The sequence below is a fragment of the Perognathus longimembris genome, chromosome 7, assembly GCF_023159225.1.
Source record: "Perognathus longimembris pacificus isolate PPM17 chromosome 7, ASM2315922v1, whole genome shotgun sequence".
Taxonomy (NCBI): domain Eukaryota; kingdom Metazoa; phylum Chordata; class Mammalia; order Rodentia; family Heteromyidae; genus Perognathus; species Perognathus longimembris.
The window spans coordinates 46,761,916-46,785,948 of NC_063167.1; the positions used below are offsets into that span (position 1 = coordinate 46,761,916).

General features: G+C 39.1%; 1 protein-coding gene and 1 pseudogene across 1 annotated transcript in view; both read left to right on the top strand.

The window, feature by feature from the left end:
- Il23r (interleukin 23 receptor) overlaps positions 1-14,277 on the top strand; it is a 57,506-nt gene extending 43,229 nt beyond the window's left edge. The window contains exons 7-10 of the mRNA XM_048349934.1: positions 7,149-7,238; positions 8,705-8,807; positions 12,612-12,702; positions 13,651-14,277. Of these exons, the coding sequence (XP_048205891.1) occupies positions 7,149-7,238; positions 8,705-8,807; positions 12,612-12,702; positions 13,651-14,277 (911 nt within the window). The remainder of the gene's footprint in view (positions 1-7,148; positions 7,239-8,704; positions 8,808-12,611; positions 12,703-13,650) is intronic.
- Positions 14,278-20,799: 6,522 nt separating this feature from the next.
- Positions 20,800-21,777, top strand: LOC125355700 (annotated as a pseudogene).
- The last annotated feature ends 2,256 nt before the right edge of the window (positions 21,778-24,033 follow it).

Below are 24,033 nucleotides of genomic sequence, written 5' to 3' on the forward strand. Positions count from 1 at the left end.
CACAGCACAGGGTGAGGATCTGCTGCTCCAGTAAGCCAGCAAATCATACAGGAGCCTCCTCTGCCTGGTCCTGCCCTCCATCTGTCTGCTAAGATTCCACTTCTAACCCATTAAACTTGATGGCCACTGTAAAAATTTCCTGGTCAGTGTAGAAAGCAAACATCAAAAGCTGAGAGTCAATCCTCTCAGTTCACCACTACCCAAGTAAGACAAGGTAGCTGCTTAGGCACTGTAATAACATCCCTTTGTAATGGGTAGTAGGGAGGGGGGACTTTATTATGTTTTTTTTTTCTTTATTGCCAAAGTGTGGTACAGAGGGTTTACAGATTCATATGAAAGGCAGTGAGTACATTTCTTGTTCTACTTGTTACCCTTATTTTCCCTCCCTCCCCCTCCCCCTTCTCCTCTCCTCCCAAGAGTTGTGCAGTTGGTTTTGTACACCAAATGGTTTTGTAAGTGTTGCTTTTTGAATGGTTTGTCTTTTTGTTCTTTGTCTCTCAATTTTGGTATTCCCTCTCCCTTCCCCAGTTGAGAAGCACTTTATAAAGAAGGCTTTATAATCTTCTTAATAAGTTAGAGCCCTGAGGGAAAGGCAGTCATATTTCGTAATGACTAATTAACTTGCTTGACTTGCAACTTGTAGAAGTTTCCCAGAGAAACCATATACTTTTCTGGACAGCTTTTCAGAGCAAGGCAAGTGTGAGCAAGCTTCTGAACATTTTACTTTGTTCTTATAACATGATGGGTCTTTGTGTCATTACCAATGACTTCTTGAAAGCTCTCATTAATTTTTCAAGACTTCCAGTGGCTAGCAGAGAAAACAAATATTCTCCCAGTGGAGACAAATATAGGTGATATGAAATAGAATGCAAAGTTGATGGTAGCAGAGAGAATATCTTTCAAAATGTTATTTGTAATTAGAGATTTTTTTATTCTTTCATAGAAAGATGGATTATAAACATATATTTGTGATGTGTAAACTGTACTGAATAGACCACAGTTGCTGAAATTCTAATCATTTAAATTTGGCTTGAATTGATTCAATCTGATTTGAGTTTTGCCACTAATACACCACTAAATTCCTGTAAGAAAAAAAAAACAGCTCAAAAAAGCTCAGCTCTCAAGGTTTGCATCCACTAATGGAAAATAAAGATTATACTGAATTTATATTATATTATGAACTTGGTATCACTAAACAACATAAATGTCTTAACTTGTAGTTCTAGGAGTCACAAATCACTGTCAGAAGTCGAATTCAAGGTATGGGCAGAGCTGTTCCTTATAGAGTCTCCAGAACAGAATCATTATTGTTACTTTTCCCAAATTCTAGAAGCTTCTGGAATTTTTGAACCATGGCTCCACCCAAAGCAAAGATTATCCTCCAGTAGATTTGTCTGACTCATCCTCCCACACCCTTCTTACCAGGACCCTTGTTAGTTCCTTCAATTCATATCTGTGATCTAAGGTAGTGGCCCCGTCTCAAGATGTCTTGTGCCATATAAAATAATTTCTACAGATTCCAGGGACTCACATGTGGACCTCGTCAGGAGGCCATTATTGAGTCTGTCACATCTCCTAAAAAATAAAAATCCCCCTCCTATAATTGCTATTTGTACCAGTCATTGTGATGAAATGTGACAAAGGGAATCAAATCGGGTTATCTTCAGCAGAAGGGAGATCTTTTAGAAGATAGTTAAAAATCACTAGAAATTCTAACAAAACATGTAAGAACAGGATCCAGTGCCCAAATCACAGCTTAGGAAGAAGCTGGTAGGAACCCTCTAGCTAGCATAGTGGCCACACTGTCAATGCCTGCTTGAGCCCTGGACAGCTCTCTGGTACAGCTGTTCCAGACCATGGCTATAGCTATGGTTACCACACCATGTTGAATACTGATAGTTTTTCTTTTTTTTTCTGAAGCTGTTTGTCATCTGTCTACCCTCAAAGTCTGGGGATTGAGGGAGGGGGCATCTGATGGGCTAAGGTTAGGACATCTGCTTATCGATACTTGTTAGGTATAAAGAAAAAGAATGACTGTAAAACCCTACTTGCCACTTACCCATAGCATGCCCACAAGGAATTATGTCCCGGTGTTAGGCAACTAAAACTTGGCAAGTATCTGCTAGACTATTGGGACTCAGGCAAAAGTACAGGTTATTCCTGAAAGGAAGGCTATGCTTTTGAAGAATATTTTGGCCATTGGTAAATGGGAAGTTGCACATTCTTGCACACAGACTGTACATGTACATTCTTGCATATAGACCCTCATTCTGAAGGGCCCATCTAACTCAGGAAAATTTCCTGGATGGCTGCTGCTTTTCATCGTTTCTCCTCTTATTCTTTGCCTTTGCAATATAACTGCTACATCTACATTTCTTTTTTTTTTTACATCTACATTTCTTACCTTTTTTTCTAAACATACTAAGTGGTTACAGCCCAGGAATGTATGAATGAATATAGTCCCTCAATTATGCCTGTGCACACCTTTCTGCCCTTATACATGGAGGACATAATTCACAAATCCACTGAAGGATTCATCGCCTGACTTGTTTTTTAAGGTGTGGTAGTGAGTTGATTGCTGACATATCATTTTCTCTGCCTTGAGCTTCTGATGTTCACCTGGTAGTGTAGGTATATTGTCTTCACTTTGCTAATTAACATTGGCTATGGTAACATCTTTGCCCATGGCTAATAAAGTTGTATTGCAACCATGGAACTAAACTGGTTTGACCTGGGAAGATAGCAATTACATGTTATAATGTAGCTAAGTAAAAGGAGATTAGAAAGAGAGAAACCAAAAGGTGATGCTTGCATTTTAAGAAAAAAAAATCAGGTAGGAGGAGAAAAACTCCAATAATTTAAAAAATAGACCATTTGTCTTTCTAAATGTAAGTCTTCTTTCTTTTTAGAACCTTCTAAAAGAAATATCCAGAAAGGTCCATGTCAGTTCTGACCCAAGTCTTTATAGTATAGGCTGAAACACAAAGCTTGGCGGGGCAGAAATGAATAAAGCACCCTTGTAGCTGACTATGTCCTTTGGCCTAGTAAGTCTGCTTGTAGAAATGCAGCCTTAAAAAATAATCAGAGATGTGGAACTCAAGAGCTATGGAAAGGAAAAGCAGGCAAAAGACATTTATCCAAAAACGAATTGTTGTACTAAGAATTTGGAACCAATGTCAATGTTCCCCAAAAGCAGTACATAAGGCTTATTAAGGTTTTGATTTATGTAAAACATGGTACTTAAGTTCTTGATGTAAATCATCTAATCCAAACTCAGCACTTGTTATTATCCAGTATTACAGATGAGGAAACTGAGTCACAGGTCAAGCAACTTGCCCAGGGCAAGTGATAGAGCCAGAACTTGGGAAGAATTTGGTTTGAGTCTGCAGTAGGTGTTTGAAATCACTAAGCTATGCAGTACACAGGTGCATGATGAAATATGAAATAGCCATGGGCATAATGTTTTGAGTAGCTTTTCATTAAAAGGTAATGTTCCTTATGCAATATTGAATGGATAGGACAATACTTCTTAAAGAATATGGTCTCCACTGGGGTATGGACATATACAAAAGACAAACATTAGAAAGGATTGTTTCTAGCTTGTGAAGAAATACACAATTTTATAAGCTTCTCCATGCTCTTTCTACAATTTTAAAGCATTCTGTAATTAGCATGTATTTCTCATGCAATCAAAAAGAATAGCTGCTTTGAAGAAGAAAATAGATTCAGAGTCACTACTCAAAGCATTAGCCCAACCATGGCCCATTGTGGTGGGGTCTGGAGTCCGGTGGGGTCTGGAGTCCCGTGGGGTCAGGCCATGCTAACATACCATGACCAGCCCCAGAGAAACAAGGCTGAGGCTCATCCTGGGGCAGAAATGACAGTGGGGCCAGCTATGCTGCCCCATCCTGAGCTTTCCCAAAGAAAATGAGGTTATTACTCAATGGCACTAAAGTCCAGAACTAAGAATGTGTCCAAATCAAATAGGATCTTCCACTTTTGAACCACTGCCTAGGTGATATTGGCCAAGTTAAGAATTTTATTTTCTCAATCTTGATAATGTGATTGTATTCCTATCTATCTATCTATCTATCTATCTATCTATCTATCTATCTATCTATCTACACATATATTAACTTGGTTGGGTTATTGTGATGATTAATGGACAGAAAACATGTGAAGTCTAGTATTCCTTAAAGGGTTGCTTGAAAAGGCTAAGAAAATGTATTTTGTCTCACCATAGACAAAGAGCAAAGGTAACATTACTTATCATCATTTCTAATAAACAAAATATATTATTGCTATTTAGAAAAAAACAGCTCTTTTGAGTGGTTTAATTAATTTAGTTTGGCATGGTATGTGGTTTTGTTATGCTTTTTCACTCAAGTATACTGACCTGTATTTCTTGTTGGAAACTACTCCAAATTACCTCCAAACACATTGCTTTTTGTCAAGCTAACTTTAAATTTCAATGCCAGTGTGTGTAAACCAGATAAAACATTCCTTCCTCAATTAGAGATTATTTGTGTTCTCTGAGTATACTCAGGAACGTCTGTGAGAGTATCAGGCTCTGCTACAGGATTGGTCCATTATGGGCCTAACAGCACAAGGCGTAAGTAAATAATTGAAATCTTAGGAGGACATGCTAGCCTATTAGATAACAATTTGGTTATTAGAGTTGACATCAACAGTGTTTTTCAGTTGTAAAGGAATCTGGGTGTCATTCTGTTTATGAAGGTTTTCATATTCTAAAATATTTGAAAATACTATAAAATAGTAATAGCTACTAATTCAAGGGGTGGAATTAGAGTGTTCCCCCCTAGTTTATTTTTCCTGTTAAAGTTTTTTTTATCTATTACTATTTTTGCTTTATAATGAAAAAGATTAAGTATGACTTAAAACAATGATGCCACTTGGTGGCAGTACGCCATGAAGAATAAGGGCTACATGGCTTCCTTTCAGCCTTACTTACACTTAGGCCTTTTGTCACAGACTTGCTTTCGCCTCCAAGAATCTTGTTTATAAGTTGTCTTTGTGAAATTACCCTCTCATAAATTAAGTGCCTCTTTAAAATGCCTTTAATCTAATTTAAGTGAACGTGCCTAGTTGATTTGAAACTAGGATAACAACTAGACTCTAAAGGAAGATTAGATTTCTTCTTTATTACAGCTAATAAAGCTCTACTCAGATATGAAAATCATTTTATATGATGCAAATTAATAGCTGGATAAAGCTTTATTGCCAAATCACCACTTGTAGTTTATGCAAAAGAATTACGTTTCCCTGTACAAAATACTAACCTTACTGTAACTTTTCAATAAAAAAATCCTAATACTAAAAAAGTGAAAATAAAAGTGACATAGCAGTGTATGCCACAAATCTATGATTTTCTTTTGCCTCCCGCCAGTCCTGTGGCTTGGATTTGGAGCCTGAACACTGTCCCTGGCTTCTTTTGCTCAAGGCTAGCACTCTATCACTTGAGCTACAGCACCACTTCCAGCTTTTTCTGTTTATGTGATGCTGAGGAATCAAACCCAGGGCTTCATGCATGCAAGGCAAGCCCTCTACCACTAAGCCATATTCCCAGCCCCACAAATCTATGATTTTTCTTGCCAAAGTGAAAAATTGTGTTTCATTTTAATGTTGCATTTCTGTTCTTCACATTTCAAAACAATGTAGAAGTGGAATCTGCTGGGGCTGCCTGCGAAGGAATTGGCCTATGAAATACTAAGTTGGACAAACCTGGCTGCTGGTCATGAGAACACAACTTTAGTCTCTCAGATTCTTACAGAATTCCATGCCAGGCAACAAAAGAACTGAGGGGCCAGGAAGAATTTTCAGTTAACCCAAGTCATAGGAAGCCCTTGGCTTTCACTATAGAGAAGACAGGCGAAGGCAGGTATGAGCATTTTCATTGGAAACAAAACTGTGTGATCCACTTTTCTAATAGGGTCTCACAGGCCATATAGCTTAACATGAGCCTGTAAGGGGCACCTCAAGTTGTGATTTCTCTCTGACTGGCCCCAAGATAAACTATTTTAAAAAGATGAATTTGAGTATCAACATCAGAACAGCTGAATCAATAGGGCTTGAGGACTTCTCAGGGAAGCAAAACCTAGTGCCATCTTCAGAAATGTCTCTCTCAACTGGGGAAACTGTTTTTGAAGTCACCTAGGAGTTTTTAATTATCAAGAAGGAGATGAGCAAGGATGCTCCTGGGTATCTTATGACTTCATAAGTAAGTTAACTGCCAAGACTGCTCAGCCCAATCTGGTCAGCAGCTTTCATTAGCAGGGCCTTGGCAGACTTGATTATTGTAAGACAGAACTGCCAAGACCTGAGCCAGGGGAGAAGAACCATACATTTCACCCTCTGAGTTACAACTCCCAAGTGCCAGCTAATCAAAACAGAGGAACCAGGTGCCAATGGCTCATGCTCTACCCCTAGATACTGAGGAGGCTGAGATCTAAGGATTGCAGTTGAAGCCAACCCTGGGCAGGAAATTCCATGAGACTCTTATCTCCAACACACACACACACACACACACACACACACACACACACACACACACACACACACACACTAGAAGTAGAACTGTGGCTTGAGTGATATAAAGCCAGCCTTGAGAAAAAAAAGCTAAGGGACAGTGTAGTATCAGCAATGAGGACATAAGAAAGCAACAACAACAAACATAGAAACAAAATCAGAGTATCTCAGGCAAGCCAAGACAGGTGAATAACAAACTAGAGATCCTGCAGAGACAAAGGTGACATGTCACAGGGGTCCTTAAGGAAACAAACTGCATTGGATTCCCTGTTGGAAGAAATCAAGTAGAAACCAATTATTGTGCATTTTTCTGCTCCCTGCTATTTGTTGCCTAGAAGCCCCCTGAAATTAATGGACTCACTTGAAGCTTTACTAACCCTTGGTAATTTTAATTGTTCTGGCAGAATTTCCTCCTTTGAGATGTACCCAGTTAAAGAAAAGGCTTGCATTTAAGGCCATTTCTTTCATCCCATCATTCAACTCTACTAACGTTACTGGTTTCTTTTACACATTACTATACAAGGTTGGGGGGGGGGCTCTGGGGAATTGGTCCTCCTCAATGCCAAATGAAAGAGGATGACGCTCTTTTCTCCTGGTTCAAGTTTTTCAGGTGACACCGGAATTATTCCAACATGATACTCAGAATTCTGGGATGCCAACTGCTTCCATCTTCAAAGAACACCTCACTTCTGGTAGGGAAATTTCACTGAGAAAGCTAGTTGGACAATCCTATAATCACAATGACCAAATGCAGAGTTTGGGAGAATCATGGTTCAAGTCCAGTTTAGGCAAAGAGTTTCTTAAACAGTAGAAGTTGGGCAAGATGGCACACATCTTTCATTCCATTTACTTGGTAGGCATAAGAAGGAGAATTACATTCTACACTGGCTCCAGGGAAAATGGGGAGATCCCCTTTTTTTGTTCATTGAAAATAAGCAAAGCATAAAGGACTGGGGTGTATGAGGGAGGGATGGAGAAAGGGAAGGAAACATGGAGTGAGAGAGGAAAGAAGGAAGGGAGGGAGGGAAGGAGGGAGCAAGAGAGGGAGGAAGGGAGGGAAGGAGGGAGGGAAAGGGATATCAGGCTAGGACTTCCTGGGTAGTTACTCCACACACCAAAAAAATCAAGTCAGGTGAAAGATTTTGGTAATAAGACATGTCATGTGCTGAGAAAATAATTTTCTGTAGAAAAGTACTCTGAAAAGTATGAAAATATGCCTAAAATTGAATTTAAGGAATGGTTTAAGCAACTTTGCCAACAAGTTCAGTAAGGCATATTTCTATTTATTAGGTGCAAGGCCCTAGTACCATTCAAAGAAAAAGAAAGAGCGAGAGCGAGAGAGCGAGAGAGAAAGCGAGAGAAAGAGAGAGAGTGAGAGCGAGCGAGCGAGCGAGAGAGAGAGAGAGAGAGAGATACAGAGAGAGAAGGGGGGTGGGGGAGGGGGGGAGAAAGAAAGAGAGGAAGAAAGAGGAAGAAAGAAAATAGGCTTTTTATTCCCCACATACTAAGGAAAGACTGGTGGTTAATGCATGTTCAATAAAACATATTAATTATTTAAAGACTTCAAGAGATCATTCACCTTCAAAACTTAAGAAAGAAAATGATGTTAAAAGTAAGCTCCAGCCATGTGGCAATTTTGGCTGCTCTCTTACAGCATCTATTGCTCTAAGTAGAATAAGGATCCTATCTCAGCAGGAAAATGAACAATAACTTCTGAAACACAGTAATAAATTCACCATATAAATTTTGTCTTACACAAACAGTTAAAAAAGAGAAAAACATCATCATATCTACGGTACACATTAAACATTGTCACAGGCAGTTGGGAATTCTCACCCACGTCAGATAAGCCCAAAGAGGTTCAGCACTAAACATGGTCATATAAACTGTGAGTGTACAAGTTGACCACTTTTGCTGGAGATGCACTTCTAGAAACCCACTGACCTCAGCCACAAGCTGTTGTTCTCAGACAATGGGTTTCCTGGGTGTAGTCATGCAGCTTGGAAGAGCACCCCTTGAGAGCTCAAGTTCAAAGCTAACTTTGCCTCCCTTTTCATTTGAGATCAGTGCCATTGTACTTTATGTAGAGACCAATGGTAATGTTTGTGTCATATGAATACTAATGCTTAGTTAAAACAGTGTTTCTTTCATTTTTTAGCCAATAGTCAAGACATTGGACTCCTATCAGGAATGGTTTTCTTTGCCATCTTGCTGTCAATTCTTTCTTTGATTGGAGTATTCAACAGATCATTCCGAATTAGGTAGGTTTTTGTGCAGTTGTCATTTTCTGATTTAGACTGTATATGTGTGTGCATGTGCTATCAAAACATATTCAATTAATTTGTTTACTAGAAAAACTCATTAACTCTTTCATTCTAAAAGGATAGATTAAAGGACAGATTCAGTAAGGATCTACCTAACCCAAGCTCTTTACAAAGGCCATTCATTTAGTCCTAACAATGAGTCTACCAGGTAAGGTCTATAGTTCACTTCACAGATGGCCTATGTGAGGCTTAGTCCTCAGCTTGGGTCACTAAGCAGGATAGGAATCCAGGCCCACCCAATGTCAGTGTCCATGACCTGCTCTCTTCTTCCACCACAGTCCTTGCATTGTGCTTCAACTTTTCCACTGTATCATTCTTTAGAGTGGTCCTAAGCCACGTTAGCATTTCCCAAAACAAATCCACTGAGCCAATGAAAAAATAAGTGTGGTAAAGTCTCAACTCACAACTTTATTACCAGTTGCATTGGTGTTTAGGAATCCAATTTAGACCAAAACTCCCCTTCTTCCTTCAGCCAGTTCCCCTTAATATGGTATTTGTAAAGATCTAGACCTGGTGATTAAAAATGACACCAAGCCAGGCACTGGTGGCTCAAATAGCTTTAATTCTAGCAACTCAAGAGTTTGAGTTCTGAGGATGTTGGCTTAAAGCCAGCCAAATGCCAGATTTGGAGGTGTGATTCAAGTGGCAGGGTGGCTGCATTGAAAAAAGTGTGAGGGCCTAAATTCAAGTTCTAGTACTGACATACACACAAGCATACACAGACACACAGACACACAGACACACACAACCTTTGAGGAAAGCAATGTCTTTGGCCTTTCTCTACTAGCTGCATTATTTCTAATATGTTCATAGACATATGTTCAACGTTTCAGCTTTCCAGTGTGTCTAATTACATATAGACTTTACACTTAGGAGCATTCTTTTCCAAAGTGGAATGGAACTGCTCTTGTCTCAGAAGGCATTTCTTTCTTTTAAATAATAATCAAAATGCAGAAGAAAGATTTTAAATAAGCTCTTCTAATAAATTGTACTGACTTCTTATCTATATAGGTTTTCTAATTGCAACTTAAGTGATACTTCAAAACTTAGCATGTTATGGGCTGGGAATGTAGCTTAGTGGTAGAGTGCTTGCTTAGCATGCATGAAGCCCTGGGTTCAATTCCTCAACACCACATAAACAGAAAAAGCCAGAACTGGTGCTGTGGCTCAAGTGATAGAGTGCTAGCCTTGAGCAAAAGGAAGCCAGGGACAGTGCTCAAGCCCTGAGTCCAAGCCCCAGAACCGGCAAAAACAACAACAGTAAAAAAAAGAAAAAGAAAAACAACAACAAAAAAAACCAACTTAGCATGTTAATAAGCCTACAGTTAATATCTTTATGAGGTAGGATATAAAATTGTGTTTAGCTTCACCCGGGGTGCTGGTGATTCATGCCTATAATTCTAGCTCTTCAGGAGGCTGAGAGCTGAGGCTCAAGTTCTGAAGCTAGCCTGGGCAGGAAAGTCTGGGACATTCTTATCTCTAATTAACCACCAAAAATCAGGCAGTAGAGCTATGGTTCAAATGGTAGAGTGCCAGCCTTCAGGGGGGAAAAGCTAAGGGATAGTGTCCAATACCTGAGTTCAAGCCCAGTACCTGCACAAAATTAATTTAACTTAAATTGAAAAATAAATAAAATGTACCTGACTATAAAGTTCCTTGAAATTTCTTAATGATTAAACTAACTTCTTATAAAAACATCAATGTTTATGTTATTAGACAAAAATGTCCTCATTTGAAATTTCAAATACTATTAAGTTTTTTTCTTGTTTTTTGCTTTTTTCATGCAGGTCCTAGGGCTTGAACTCAGGGCCTAGGCACTGTACCTGAGCTTCTTTTTGTTCAAGGCTCTACCACTCTTTTTGGTGGGTATTTGGAAGAGGATTTTTTTTTTTTTTGCCAGTCCTGGAGCTTGAACTCAGGGCCTGAGCACTGTCCCTGGCTTCTTTTTACTCAAGGCTAGCACTCTGTCACTTGGGCCACAGCGCCATTTCTGGCCATTTTCTGTATATGTGGTGCTGGGGAATCGAACCCAGGGCTTCATGTATACGAGGCAAGCACTCTACCACTAGGCCATATCCCCAGCTTTGGTGGGTATTTGGAAATAAGAGTCTCACAGACCTTCCTGCCCAGACTTTCCTGGCTTAGAACCAAAATTCTCAAATCTATGCCTCATGAATATCTAGAATTACAGGCATGAGCCACTGACGCCCACTGAAACTGATCTATACTAAACAAAATAATAATAATTATTATTTAATATGACCTAAGAGAATATCCATCAGTAAGGAAAAAAATGAACCTGGTTTTAAATACTGGAAGGACAGGTCATACTTCAACTTGGATTGAAGGAAACAGGACAATTTTGGCTAATTTAATTATTTAAATGAGTAGTCTTTCTAAAAAGACAAAAGAATTAATTCTATTGTATGTATTTTAATATATAAGTAGATAGTATTATCTAATATAATATATATCTACTGTCTATCTAGTATACCATCATTTATAAAAATTTACATCAGAAACAGCTGTACAATGGAAGTAAAAATATTTGAAATACAAGGAAGCAAAAATGGATCAATATTAATAAATATATTATCACAGAATGAGCATTCTATATGAAGACTTCATTATAATACCAGGAACTGTATCATAAAACAATGTATAAATATGAATGAAATCATTTTTACCTTAAGTCTCAGGTCAAATTGAATTTGAGAAGTTCACTCAGCCATTTGGTTGTTATTTAGTAGATATTCTTGAGAACCTGCTTAAATGAGCAGGCCTTATCTGTTGTCCACAACCTCTTAACACATTAAACTGTTCCTGAGTTCAAGTTAGCCTCTTCTATGTGCCTGGTATAACTTCTCCTCGTGTATACTGTCAGAGTATGGAAAGTACTTTTAAACTGAGCCAGGGGTTAGTGGCTCACTCCTGTAATCCTAGCTTCTCATGAGGCTGAGCTCTGAGGATTGTAGTTCAAAGCCAGGTAAGGCAGGAAAGTCTGTGAGATTCTTATCTCCAATTAGCCACCAAAAGTTGAAAGTGGAGCTATGGCAGGAAATGGACTAGTCTTGAGCTTTTTACAGCTCAGGAACAGTGCCCAGGCCCTGAGGTCAAGCCTTAGAGTCAGCACACACACACACAAACCACCATCATCACCACCAACAAAATCCCCACACATGGCAGCAGCAAGGAATAGCTGTGAGGGAGGAAGTGGGGTGTATATAGTTCTCTCTTTGTCATCTCACTATAGTGATCCATAGTAAGCCCAGTCCAGCAAGTTTCCCACGAGCTAAGTTTCCCAGCCTCCTCTGCCATCCACATAAACTGTGGAGGCATTACTACCATCACAACCCTATTTGGAAAAATTCAGAATGAAGGGAGCTTGAAAGACAGGGTGTGATTATATAAGAGTATCTTCTTCAATATCTAGTCCTTTGTTTCCTTGGAAACAAAATATCCCATAATTTTTTCAACCTTTCCCCTTTTGTGTCTTCTGCTCATAGTAGGTTGCCATATTTAACATGGCTGAACTTTTCACACCTTTCCGAGTGTAGGGTGGAATGTAGATTTGCAAATGCTCCTTCTGACTTATTTTAGTAAGAAACAGAAATCTCAGCCCTTGAATCAGGTAGTACAATTTTTATTATTCATTCCACTCTACTTAACTAACTAATCTTTCAGGGTTGACTGCACCACCTAACATAAAATCTTTCTTATGTATTATTTCTGTATTTTTAGAATTAAGAGAAAAATTTTACTGCTAATACCAAAGTGGCTTCATGAAGATATACCTAATCTGGAAAACAGCAATGTTGTGAAAATGCTACAGGTGAGTAAATGCCATCAAACAAAAGAGCACTCAGAAGATATAAGGCAGGAGGATTTCAACTTGAAAGCCAGCCTGGTGCATATATCAAGGCCCTGTATCAAAAAGAAAAGAAAAAGACTGAGTAGCAATAGGTACCAAGAATTCATGAAGTCTAATAATGAAAGTAGAAATATCAGCTAGCTAGCTCACATCTATCTTTTCTCTCTCTATATATATTTATTTGTATAACTAGGTGGCTATAGCTGGAAGTTATTTGGTCTGTGAGGCTAGCCATCAGCTAGAAGGCCTCAAGTCCAATTTTACACAGAAAAGCCAATAGGTTAAACCTTCACACCCTCCTGACCATCACAGACATATCTGAATTGTGCAGTCGTCCTCCTCTAGAGTTTCAGCACAAAAAGTGCATCACAACCTTGCTTTCAATTTGTAAACAAAATAGAAACCTCTTCCCCTTTTTCTATTCCAGCCACAAAGTAGTTTCTGTTGTAAGGCTCTGTAATGTTAACCAAAAATTTCAAGGCTGAAGTGGTAGTTCATCCTCCCCCCAACTGTCCAAATGAGGCCCTGAGTTCAATTCTCATTCCCGCCACCCAAAAAAAGAAAATTCCAGATACTGTAAAGTTCAATAATTAAAAGCCTGTAAAATTGTATTCAGGTTAATATGCAAGATTCTTCTTTCTCTTTAAAACTTTTAAATCAGGAAATGTGCTTATTTTTTATTATGCTTTTCCTTCAATCTCCACTTGCGAGAATTTAAAAAAGATTTGGAAGCCAGTAAATTAACAAAAGACAAAAGGAGGAAATCATTTGGGAAGATAAATAATGTGAGAAAAGAGAGAGGGAACAGAGAATGGGGGAGATAATTCCAGTGTTTTTTCAATTACCCTATTGGATTCTTTAGATAGCTTTTGTAAAATGAAACAATGTCCCGTTTTTCTCTCCCCTTAGGAAAAAAGTGAATGTGTGAATAATTATGCCATGGAGCAAATCCTTCATGTTGATCCTGTAATTTCAGAGATTAGAGAAATCTGTCTTCTAGACCCCAAATGCACAGATGACAAAAAGAAAAAGGAGACAGAAGCTCTGGAGAAAAGAGACTGCTTGCAACACCTGCCTCTAGTCCCAAGCCCGATCGTTGAATATATTCCTGATCCCAACACTGGATACAAACCCCAGGCTTCACATTTATCCCCAGGGGGAAACCACTTCAGCAACCATGATATAGATTCTTCAGGCCCCAAGCTACCAGTTGATTCCGTAGAACTGGAAAAGAACAGCAGGTCAAAAGAATATCTTCCCTTTGCCTTTCCAGTCTCAACTGTGATTCCCCTAAGCAACACACTAATTCTGGAAGAACTGAGCCTCCTTTCCAATCAAGATGCAACAGAGGAAGAAGACAGCAGGTTTTTGGAAAATGACTCACCCAGTGAAACTATTCCAGAACAGACCCTACTACCTGATGAATTTGTCTCCTGTTTAGGCATCATGAATGAGGAGCTGCCCTCCATCAGCTCTTATTTTCCACAAAATATTTTGGAAAGGCATTTCAATATGATGTCACTTCTGAGAAAATAAAGCTGTGTGGTCATCATCAATCACAGATCACTGCCGGACATCAGAACCTGGATCATCCCTTTGTTAAAACAGTACTTCTGCCTTACAAGTCCCAAGGTAGAACATGCTTCTGGGACACACATACACACACACACATGCACAAACACACATGCACACACACACACCAGCATAATTAAAAATCCATTTTTGGTTGTCTTTTATTTGGAGGGGGGGCACATAATTAGTCCTGGGGCTTGACCTCTGGGCCTGGGCACTGTCCCTGAGCTTTTTTGCTTATGGCTAGCACACTACCACTTGAACCACAGCTCTACTTTAGGGGTTTTTTTGCTAGTTAATTTGAGATAAGAGTCTTACAATCTTTCCTGCTTAAGCTGAGATTTGGAACTGTGATTCTCAGTTCTCAGCCTCCTGAGTAAAACTAACTAGTAGGCTGGGGATATGGCCTAGTGGAAAGAGTGCCTGCCTCATATACATGAGGCCCTGGGTTCGATTCCCCAGCACCACATATACAGAAAATGGCCAGAAGTGGCGCTGTGGCTCAAGTGGCAGAGTGCTAGCCTTGAGCAAAAAGAAGCCAGGGACAGTGCTCAGGCCCTGAGTCCAAGCCCCAGGACTGGCCAAAAACAAAACAAAACAAAAAACTAACTAGTGTATTTTTAAAATATCAATCATTTCCTCTGCATACTTCCTTACAAGGTCCAGAATAGCTGTCTGTAAAGAGAAAGGACAAATAAGACAAAATTGATGGTAGTGAAATAAATACTTAAAAAAAAACACAGTAATATTTGGTCAGGTGCTGGAGGCACCTGTAAATCATAGCTTTAGGATGATGAAACCTGGGGATCATAGTTTGACGCTAGCTCAGAAAGAAAAGGCCATGAAACTCCTATCACCACTGAAACAGCTAAAAGCTGAAAGTAGAGATGTAGCTTAAGTGGTAGAGTGCCAGCTTTGAAGAAAAAAAGCTAAGCACACACACACATGCGCGCACACAGCATTAATATTTGCTTGCAAAAGGAAAAGTGAGATTAATTTATGTTTGATCATTTAAAATACTTTAAATATTAAAGGTTTGGGGGCTGGGAATATGGCCTAGTGGTAAAGTGCTCACCTTATATACATAAAGCCCTGGGTTCAATTCCTCAGCACCACATATATAGAAAAAGTCAGAAGTGGCGCTGTGGCTCAAGTGGTTGAGTGCTAGCCTTGAGCAAAAAGAAACCAGGGACAGTGCTCAGGCCTTGAGTTGAAGCCCCAGGATGGGGAAAAAAAACAAAACAAAAAAGATTAAAGATTTTACTTTCCTCGGTGTATTTCAAACTTCAAAAGTATAAAACAATTGGTGTGGAGCTTGGAAGTTCCTTTCTCCTATGGCATAGTTAGTATATTACTTGCACGGTGAAGAATTCATTAGTATGATCACAGAATCCATTATCTCAACAACATACAACTTGTTTATATTTTAAATTAATTATATATGGTATATCAGAAAGATATTGCTAAAATCTGAAAGGGCAAACTCTTGCCACATTTGCCATTGCCCCATATTCTACATCTCCTGCAGACATCACAACTTGATCACTGTATGCTTTGTTATTTTTGAAATCATCCTCTCACAACATTCTGTTCCAAATAGACCATTACTATTCACAGTATATAAAACAAACAAAAAACTCACCCAGCCAGGCGCTGGTGGCTCACAACTGTAATCCTAGCTACTCGGAAGGCTGAGATCTGAGGACTGGGCTTAAAATCCAGCCTGGGCAGGAAAGTCTGTGAGGCTATCTCCAATAAACTACTCAGAAAAAGCCAGGAATGGCACTATGGTTCAAGTGATAGAACACTAACCTTGAGCACAGAGAAGCTTAGGGACAGAGGCCAGGCTCTGAGGTAAAGCCCTAGAACCAGAAGAAAAAAAAAAAAAAGCTCACCCTGGTGTGAAATATTATTGTTTACCCTGTTTACATATGTACTTGTTATGGATCGCATATTTAAGAGCACATTTTATGTCACTTAGTGAGTTATCCATGCTAAATATTCTGATATATAAATCATGGAATGTATTTGCACTATTTTTCCCTATAAAGAGAGAATCATAATGTAGCAAAGGTAAGAAGTATTTGAGACCAAAATAATAAAACTTAAGACTCATCAGTGCTATTTGGCAACCTGAGGAAGACAATCAGTAACGTGTAAAGAATATAATTGTAATGTAGCCCACAACTAAAAAGCTTCTGCCCAGCTAAAAGGTGACAGCATTATTTGATCTTCTGCAAATGCTTTCAGTGTAGTGAGTATCTCCTTGAGAACTTCCTCTTGCTCCCTGTCAGCCCCCCCCCCCCCCCCCCCGCCTATGTTCTCATTGTAAGGTGCTTTCCAAGCCCATCACCCCTCACCAAACAAAAGATGCTTTTGATTCCATTCCTATTGGCCCTTTGGGTCCTAATGGACCAGAAGTTGAGCCAATGTCTGCAGTGTGGGCAAGGTACTTGCCACTGCCTCAATTCTTGGGGAAATTTTCAAATGCTTTATTGCTTTATCACTATGCAACCTTGCAAAGATGTAAGGGTTTTCTGTCTGGAGGTCTTTCATTTAACAAGGATTCATTCAATTATCGATACCACTCTTATGTGCAAGGCACTTGAAGGGGTGGGGATGTTAACAAACCAGTAAGGCCAGGAGACAAACAGGATGTGTCAGCGTCCTCAAAAACTTGCATTTTAGTGGAGATGGGCTGTTGGTAGGGAATGGAAAGGAGAAAAACTAAAGGAAAACACAGGTAATAATAAGCATGGTGTGGAGAACTAAGATGGTATAGTGTGGGAGAGAGCAAGGAGGTGGCCACAGTACAATAATGGATGTTCAGGAGGGATCTCTCCCTGGAAGTGACAACGATATTGCCATCTGAATGTCAGGAAGGAGCCAGGAAGGGAAAAAGCAGCTTGCTCCATGAGTCCCTTCTGCACAAAAGTCTTATTCTCCCCTCCTGTATAATTTGCCCTTAGCCATCTCACCTCCCATTTGTGCCACCTTCAGCCAGAATTTTCTGTAGATCCAGGGAGCAAATATATTTCCTCTCATCTTTCCATCTTGTTCTTGTGCCTACTATTAACTTTTTCTTTCTTTAAGTCACTCAATCCTAACTGGGCATGCCCTCCTTTTTTGGTGTGGGCTATGCAGAAGAAGGAAGAGAAAGAAAGAAACAATCTCTCAAGGTCCCAGTGGGAAAGAGGAAGGGGAGAGAAATACAAACAAGGAAGCAAGTTAATACTGAAAGAAGATGGAGAACCATCATCTGACCAGCCTCAAAGCAGATGAGGAATATCCAGCTTCCTCTGTCCCAAAACCTTTCTCCCCCTTTACTCCCCTTTCAAACATAGAAACAACAGGAAGGAACACGTGGAGTAGAGTTTGGGGATGGGAGGATTTCTGAAGTGTATTTGCCTGTGTGCTAAAGATAGCTTTGTTTGAATTAGGATGTTCTTTGGCCAGTGTTAGGAATGACACAGAAGATAAAGGAAAGCTTCTGAATTTCAAAATGTGGCTCCTGGTGAAACTGATTATTGTTAGGCATTCCTGGTGCATTCTCTAGGCTCTTGTCTGATATTTTTTAGTGTCTTCTTTTTTCACAAAGGGACAGCACATGACTGTGGCATAGAGCAGAGATTAAAAATAAATAAATCTTTGCAATTAGCTCCATTTCCCCAAATGTAACAAGTTGAATCTTGAAATGTAAAGCAGATAAGCACATATCTTGCATTAAAACTGGCTGGAGATGATGTGTTGGCCTCTCTTCCTCTCTCTGCTCTGTAGCTGCCTCTAAAACAACCTGAAGAGGCTGGGCTGGGTAGCTCTCTCCCATCCTGGGCAATTCAGGGTACTGAAGTCTGTGCCTCAGGATTGAACCTCAGTATTCACCCTGCCCACACAGGCTATGGAGAACAAAATTCCCACAATTTCCCTGCATGCTGAATGACTTGGTGAAATGGACTTCCTATTAAAGGCTATTAACAGAGGCAGCACATACACAAATGGTTAATTTGCTTCTCTCAATTATTGTATCACAGACATTGTATCACAGGGCTTTGTTCAACTTTATGTTCTTTCTGAGATCAGTAAGAATGAAATACTATGTTGTGAACATAATTAGATTTTATAAGCCCAGAGGTTGTCCAATCCCACTGCTGTTTATCTCTTTATGAAGTAATTATACCAATTATTGGAGGCTATGTTTTAATGTGAATTGTTATCTACTTGGCAGACACTATTGACTTAAAATAATAAATAATTTATGGATTTCTCTTGGGTAAAAGTATGAAACCAATATAAAATAATTGGATTCTTGATTCATGGAACAGACTGTAAATAACCTTTGTGGATGCTGTACTTAAAGTAAAACGACAAAGAACTCTAATAGAATGTTATTAGATCTCTTTCCTGCTGCTAAAATTACATCATTACATCTCAATTAATGTTTAATTTTAGGGCCCACTCATGCATTTTGCTAATTCCACTTGTCAATTTAGGATAGCTACTCTACATTTTTGTGTGCATGTGTGCCCATAATGGTACTTGAACTCAGGGATTCAAACTCTTGTTTGGCTATTTTGCTGGTGGTCTGCCATTTAAACCACAATTCCACTTCAAGCCTTTTGATGGTTAATTGGAAAGAAGAGTCTCGTGGACTTTCCTGCCTGGGATAGCTTCAAATCTGAGATCTTCATATCTCAGTCTCCTGAGTATCTAGGATTATGTGCATGAGCCGCAGTGCCTAGCTTCACCTTTTATTCCTAAAAATTCCATCAGTTTTTCTGAAGATGCATTTCCTTCATGCTCTGTTGAGGAACCCAAGTTATTATCTAATCCTTATAATTAGCATTCACCAAGAAAGTAAGAACTTAATCTTCAATGGATTGTTTTTACTTGGCATAGAGCACTGTCACCTAGTTGTATGGGGTGGGGAAGAATATAATCTAAGCAGCACTGTTGGAGAAATACTTCTTTCCCAAGATCGTTATTTCAAAACTTCAAAACAAACAAAACACTGTTTCTAACCATAAAGGCAAACCTAAAATTAGTGACTTTGTCAGAGCACAGGAAGGAAATCACAAATACTCAAGCGCTGGAACCCAACTGTGAGATACGGAAGTCAATAAACCTTGTCGTTTTCTTTCTGGTCACATCCTGCCTGAGAATTGCAGTAAATGAGCACAAGAAAGAATGCAATGGTAAACTAAAGAGAAAGCATGTTTTTATTTTTAACAGTACTTCATGAAAATATATTTTTAAAAATTAGACTAACATAAAAATGTGAATGGAGTGAAGAATGACAGCACCAACCTGCTCCTTCCTTCACTCACCCCACCTATCACCAAAGGCTCTGACTCTCAGCAAGTTGGGGGTGTTCTGTTTTTTCTATTTAAAAGTCCAAAAGATAGCTTTATAAAATACTATAATAGACTATAAAATATTACTATTTTCTCCTAACACTGTGTCTTAGAAATAGTCAAAGGTCATATGCTTTTGAACAGTTGCATAGTATTCTGTGAAATAGGTGTATTATTATGTACTTACCTAATCAATTAATTTTTCATTAGTACACCTCACTTCTGTAATAAATCTTCATGTATATCTATGTATATATAGAACATGTAATAATTATAAAACATAGCATGGATATTATATATTATATAACAATAATTGCACTATAATTTAATGTGATAGACTAGGATATATTATATTAGCTATATATAGAGAGGGAAAGAGAGAGAAGAGATGCCTTAATATGAAAATTCCTGGTCAAGTAGTAAAATCATGTAGTGTGTTGGTAAATACTATCAATTATTCCAAAAAGACTTTGTCAATATTATCAGTGTTTATAATACTTGTTAGTCTGGTGGATACTTGTTTCCATTTTTAAATTTTTAATTGTTTTATTCTTATAAAGGTGATGTACAGAGGGATTACAATGATATAGGTCAGGTAATGAGTACATTACTTTTTGGACAATGTCACCCCTCCCTTCTCTCTCTCCTAGTTTTTTCCTCCCATCCTCACCCATAGTTGTAGAGTTCATTTTCAACATAGTGTCCAGTGGTCCAGTGATTACCATTGCTGCATTTGTTGTTTCAATTTTTTTAAAGAGAAATTGAATATGTTCTTAAATGATTCTTATTATTTTGTGTTATTTTTATCCATCTCTGTCCTCTTATTTTGGCCATTTTTTTCTATAAAGTTGCAGGGTATATTGGCTTAGATGTTTGGAGGAATGCTTTATTTATAATTTTTCTATTCTCTATACTCCAAATAATTATTTTCTGGCCTATTTGTTTTTTATCTTGTGTGATTTTACAGCTTAATCATAGAGTCATTGCTTAGCAAGAATTTTTTCTTGATATCTCTCCATATGTAAATGTCTATGTGTATGTGTATATGATACTGGGAAGTCAGCACAGTAATCTACCTTGGTCCTTGATCCTGAGACAATTCCTTGAGACAAATATTAAGTCAGGCTCGTGGTGGGTGACCGTGGCTGAGTTGGTATCGGGTCTGTGCAGAGCCTAAGGCCCCCTCGGAGACTTGAAGCATGTTGGCCAATGCCAGTGTCACGGTCTTTGGCTCTGCGGCCTTGGCTATGGAGTTCACGGATTTGATGTTGCTCGAGAATCCTCTGTAAGCCTCCTTTAAAAGTGCATGGGATTACATGCTGGATAATTACACCAAGTTCCAGATTGCTACATGGGGGCCTCTGATAGTTCATGAAATCCTTTATTTCCTGTTCTCTTTGCCTGGATTTTTATTTCGGTTTTTACCTTTCATGAGAAAGTACAAAATTCAAAAGGACAAACCAGAAACCTTCCAAGACCAATGTAAATGCTCAAAGTAATCATCTTTAACCACTTTTGTATCCAACTGCCTCTGATTTGTGGAACTTATTATTTTACAGAATACTTCAACATTCCTTATAGTTGGCAAGAAATGCCAAGATGGTATATAATCTTGACAAGGTGCTTTGTCTGTGCCGTCACTGAAGACACCTGGCATTATTTCCTGCACAGGTTCCTACACCACAGAAGTATATACAAATACATTCATAAAGTTTATCATGAATTTCAGGCTCCGTTCGGCATGGAGGCCGAGTACGTACACCCCCTGGAAACGCAGATTCTCGGAACTGGCTTCTTCCTTGGAATCGTGCTGCTGTGTAATCATGTGATTCTCCTGTGGCTGTGGGTGACCATGCGTTTGATAGAAACCATTGATGTGCACAGTGGCTATGATATTCCTCTCAATCCCCTCCACCTCATCCCCTTCTACACCGGCGCCCACCACCACGATTTCCACCACAGGAACTTCGTTGGAAATTACGCATCCACGTTTACCTGGTGGGATTCGCTCTTGGGAACCGACGCTCAGTTTAACACCTATAATGAAAAGATGAAGTCTAGGAAAAAGATGGACTCTTTTCTCAAGCCTTCCCAAAGACACACATTCCCCTGAATTGAAGCTAGTAGCTAATCTTGCTTTTGGAGACCAGAAATAAGCATGTGTCTTGGCTGCTAAGCGACAGGGAACATTAACAACCTTCTTCCTGGGGCTTTTCCTACTTCTTCGCGGAGTTCTGTATGTGTAGGAGTGCCTTTGAGCACAGTTTTCGTGAGGGAGTTTTAAAGGCCATGCTACTAACCTTAGGAAAAGGTTTGAAGCAATGGAAAACGTATTACTCACTCTTTCCCCCCAAAACTGCCAGAAGTTGGCATTAGTCCTTAAATCTGGTGATTTCAGAAAACTGGCAGTAATGATACTGGCCTTGTATTTGACTTCAAACATTTTTACAATTTGCCTAAAACAAAAATATCATGAGTTAAACCACATCAACCAATACAGTGGAGGATTGGAGCTGTGAGGTCAGGAATAACCAATACCAAAACCTTCCACTCTATATGGAACTGACCGAATGACAGCTAGGGTGATCCTCTCAATGGAGAATCATTTTCAAGTGTAATGTGCCACCAGCATCTATAAATTCAAGATTTCTGACTTGGTGAAAATGAAATATTTTAGCCAAAGGTTTTTCAAAGACTTGAATTTTTTTTTTTTTTTGTAATTGAGGCGCTTTTCTGCTATTTATCCTTTCATTTTTGTATATCAGGTTTTCATTAAAACATAGAGCTATGATGACAGACATAACTCATCATTCCCCAGAAACCTTTTTTGATTACAGTACCTAACATTTTGCCTCCTCTTTTTGGTTTTGCTGGTTATAAAGGTTTGGATTGGAGAGGGCTCACTGGATCCCAGTCCTTGGAGCTGGATCATTGGATTCAAATCATAATGTGGATAGGATAGGGAGGATGAATAACAAGGATTCATGGAGCAGGATCAGATTACCAGGAACAAAGGAGTGGATTCCTGCCCCAACCAAACCGCATTTGTGTGGATTTTTTCTTTATTCAACTTAATTGGCTATTCCAAAGTTGTTGTTTTTTCCTATTTTTGATGATTGGAGCCCTTAAGATGCACAATGGAATTGTGTTTTGCATTTTTGTTTTGTTTTGTTTTGTTTTTGGCCAGTCTTAGGCCGTGAACTCAGGGCCTGAGCAATGTCCCTGGCTTCTTTTTGCTCAAGGCTAGCACTCTGCCACTTGAGCCACAGCGCCACTTCTGGCCATTTTCTGTATATGTGGTGCTGAGGAATCGAACCCAGGGCCTCATGTATACGAGGCAAGCACTCTTGCCACTAGGCCATATTCCCAGCCCATGTGTTTTGCATTTTTTGGTAAAAGGAGCAAAGTGAGGACCTGGAGATAATACGCTGGAGCAATCTCCTTGGAAGGATTCACCACGAGTAGATGGTAAACATCTAAAGGGGAAAAAGGGGAGTTTGTTTAAAATATTAAATCAGTAAGTCACTTCTAAATTTAAAGAACAAATTGGAGTTGAAGCATAGGTTTCCAATTGGCTATTGCCGGTTTTCTTTGAAAAAATAAAAATTTTTTTTAAATTAAAAAAAAAATAAAGCTAGAACCTGAACATTTGTGAACTGGTGTCGTGTATTTGCACTTTGAGTTCTTGAAATAAATGTGATTTTTGTCTATCTGATTTCCAGTTTTGAAACATACACTGTCACCTTTTATTCTTATAAGGAAAAATGCAGGTCATTAAATTATTGTTCTATAAAAGGAAAAAAAAAACAAATATTCAGTCTGCCAACAAAAGTGATAGAAAAGTTTATTAGGAAAAACAAATATTGCAGAGAAAGGAGATGATAGGGTGGCATGATGCTATGGGAACATGGTCCTCCAGATCATCAGCCACCGCGAGGGTACAGACATGAGCATTAAACAGAGGAAGAATTAGAAGCACAGACAAAGGCATGGTTGGTTTAAGAATCCCAGTTATAGGTGTGGCCTGGCTGGTCATTACCTTAGGTCTGGTTCTCTTGGGCTCCAGAGTAGCTGTTAATCCAGTTTTTTGTTTTTGTTTTGAGACAAGAGTCTCAGTTTTCCCCAGGCTACCCTGGAACTCCTTAGCCCAAGTAAACTTCCTGTCCCCATCTCTGAGTTGCTTGGACCACAGGTGCAAGCCATCATGCCCAGTGAAAATACAGTTTGCAGGCAAGAATACTTAGCAGATCCATCAAACAATGGGAAAGATTGTAGGAAGCCAACAGATCTGATTAGAATGACGCTCCCAGCTCCTGGCTGTGTGGCTTCTAGCATCTCCTTGATCTACTGAGAATCTGATTTCTTCATG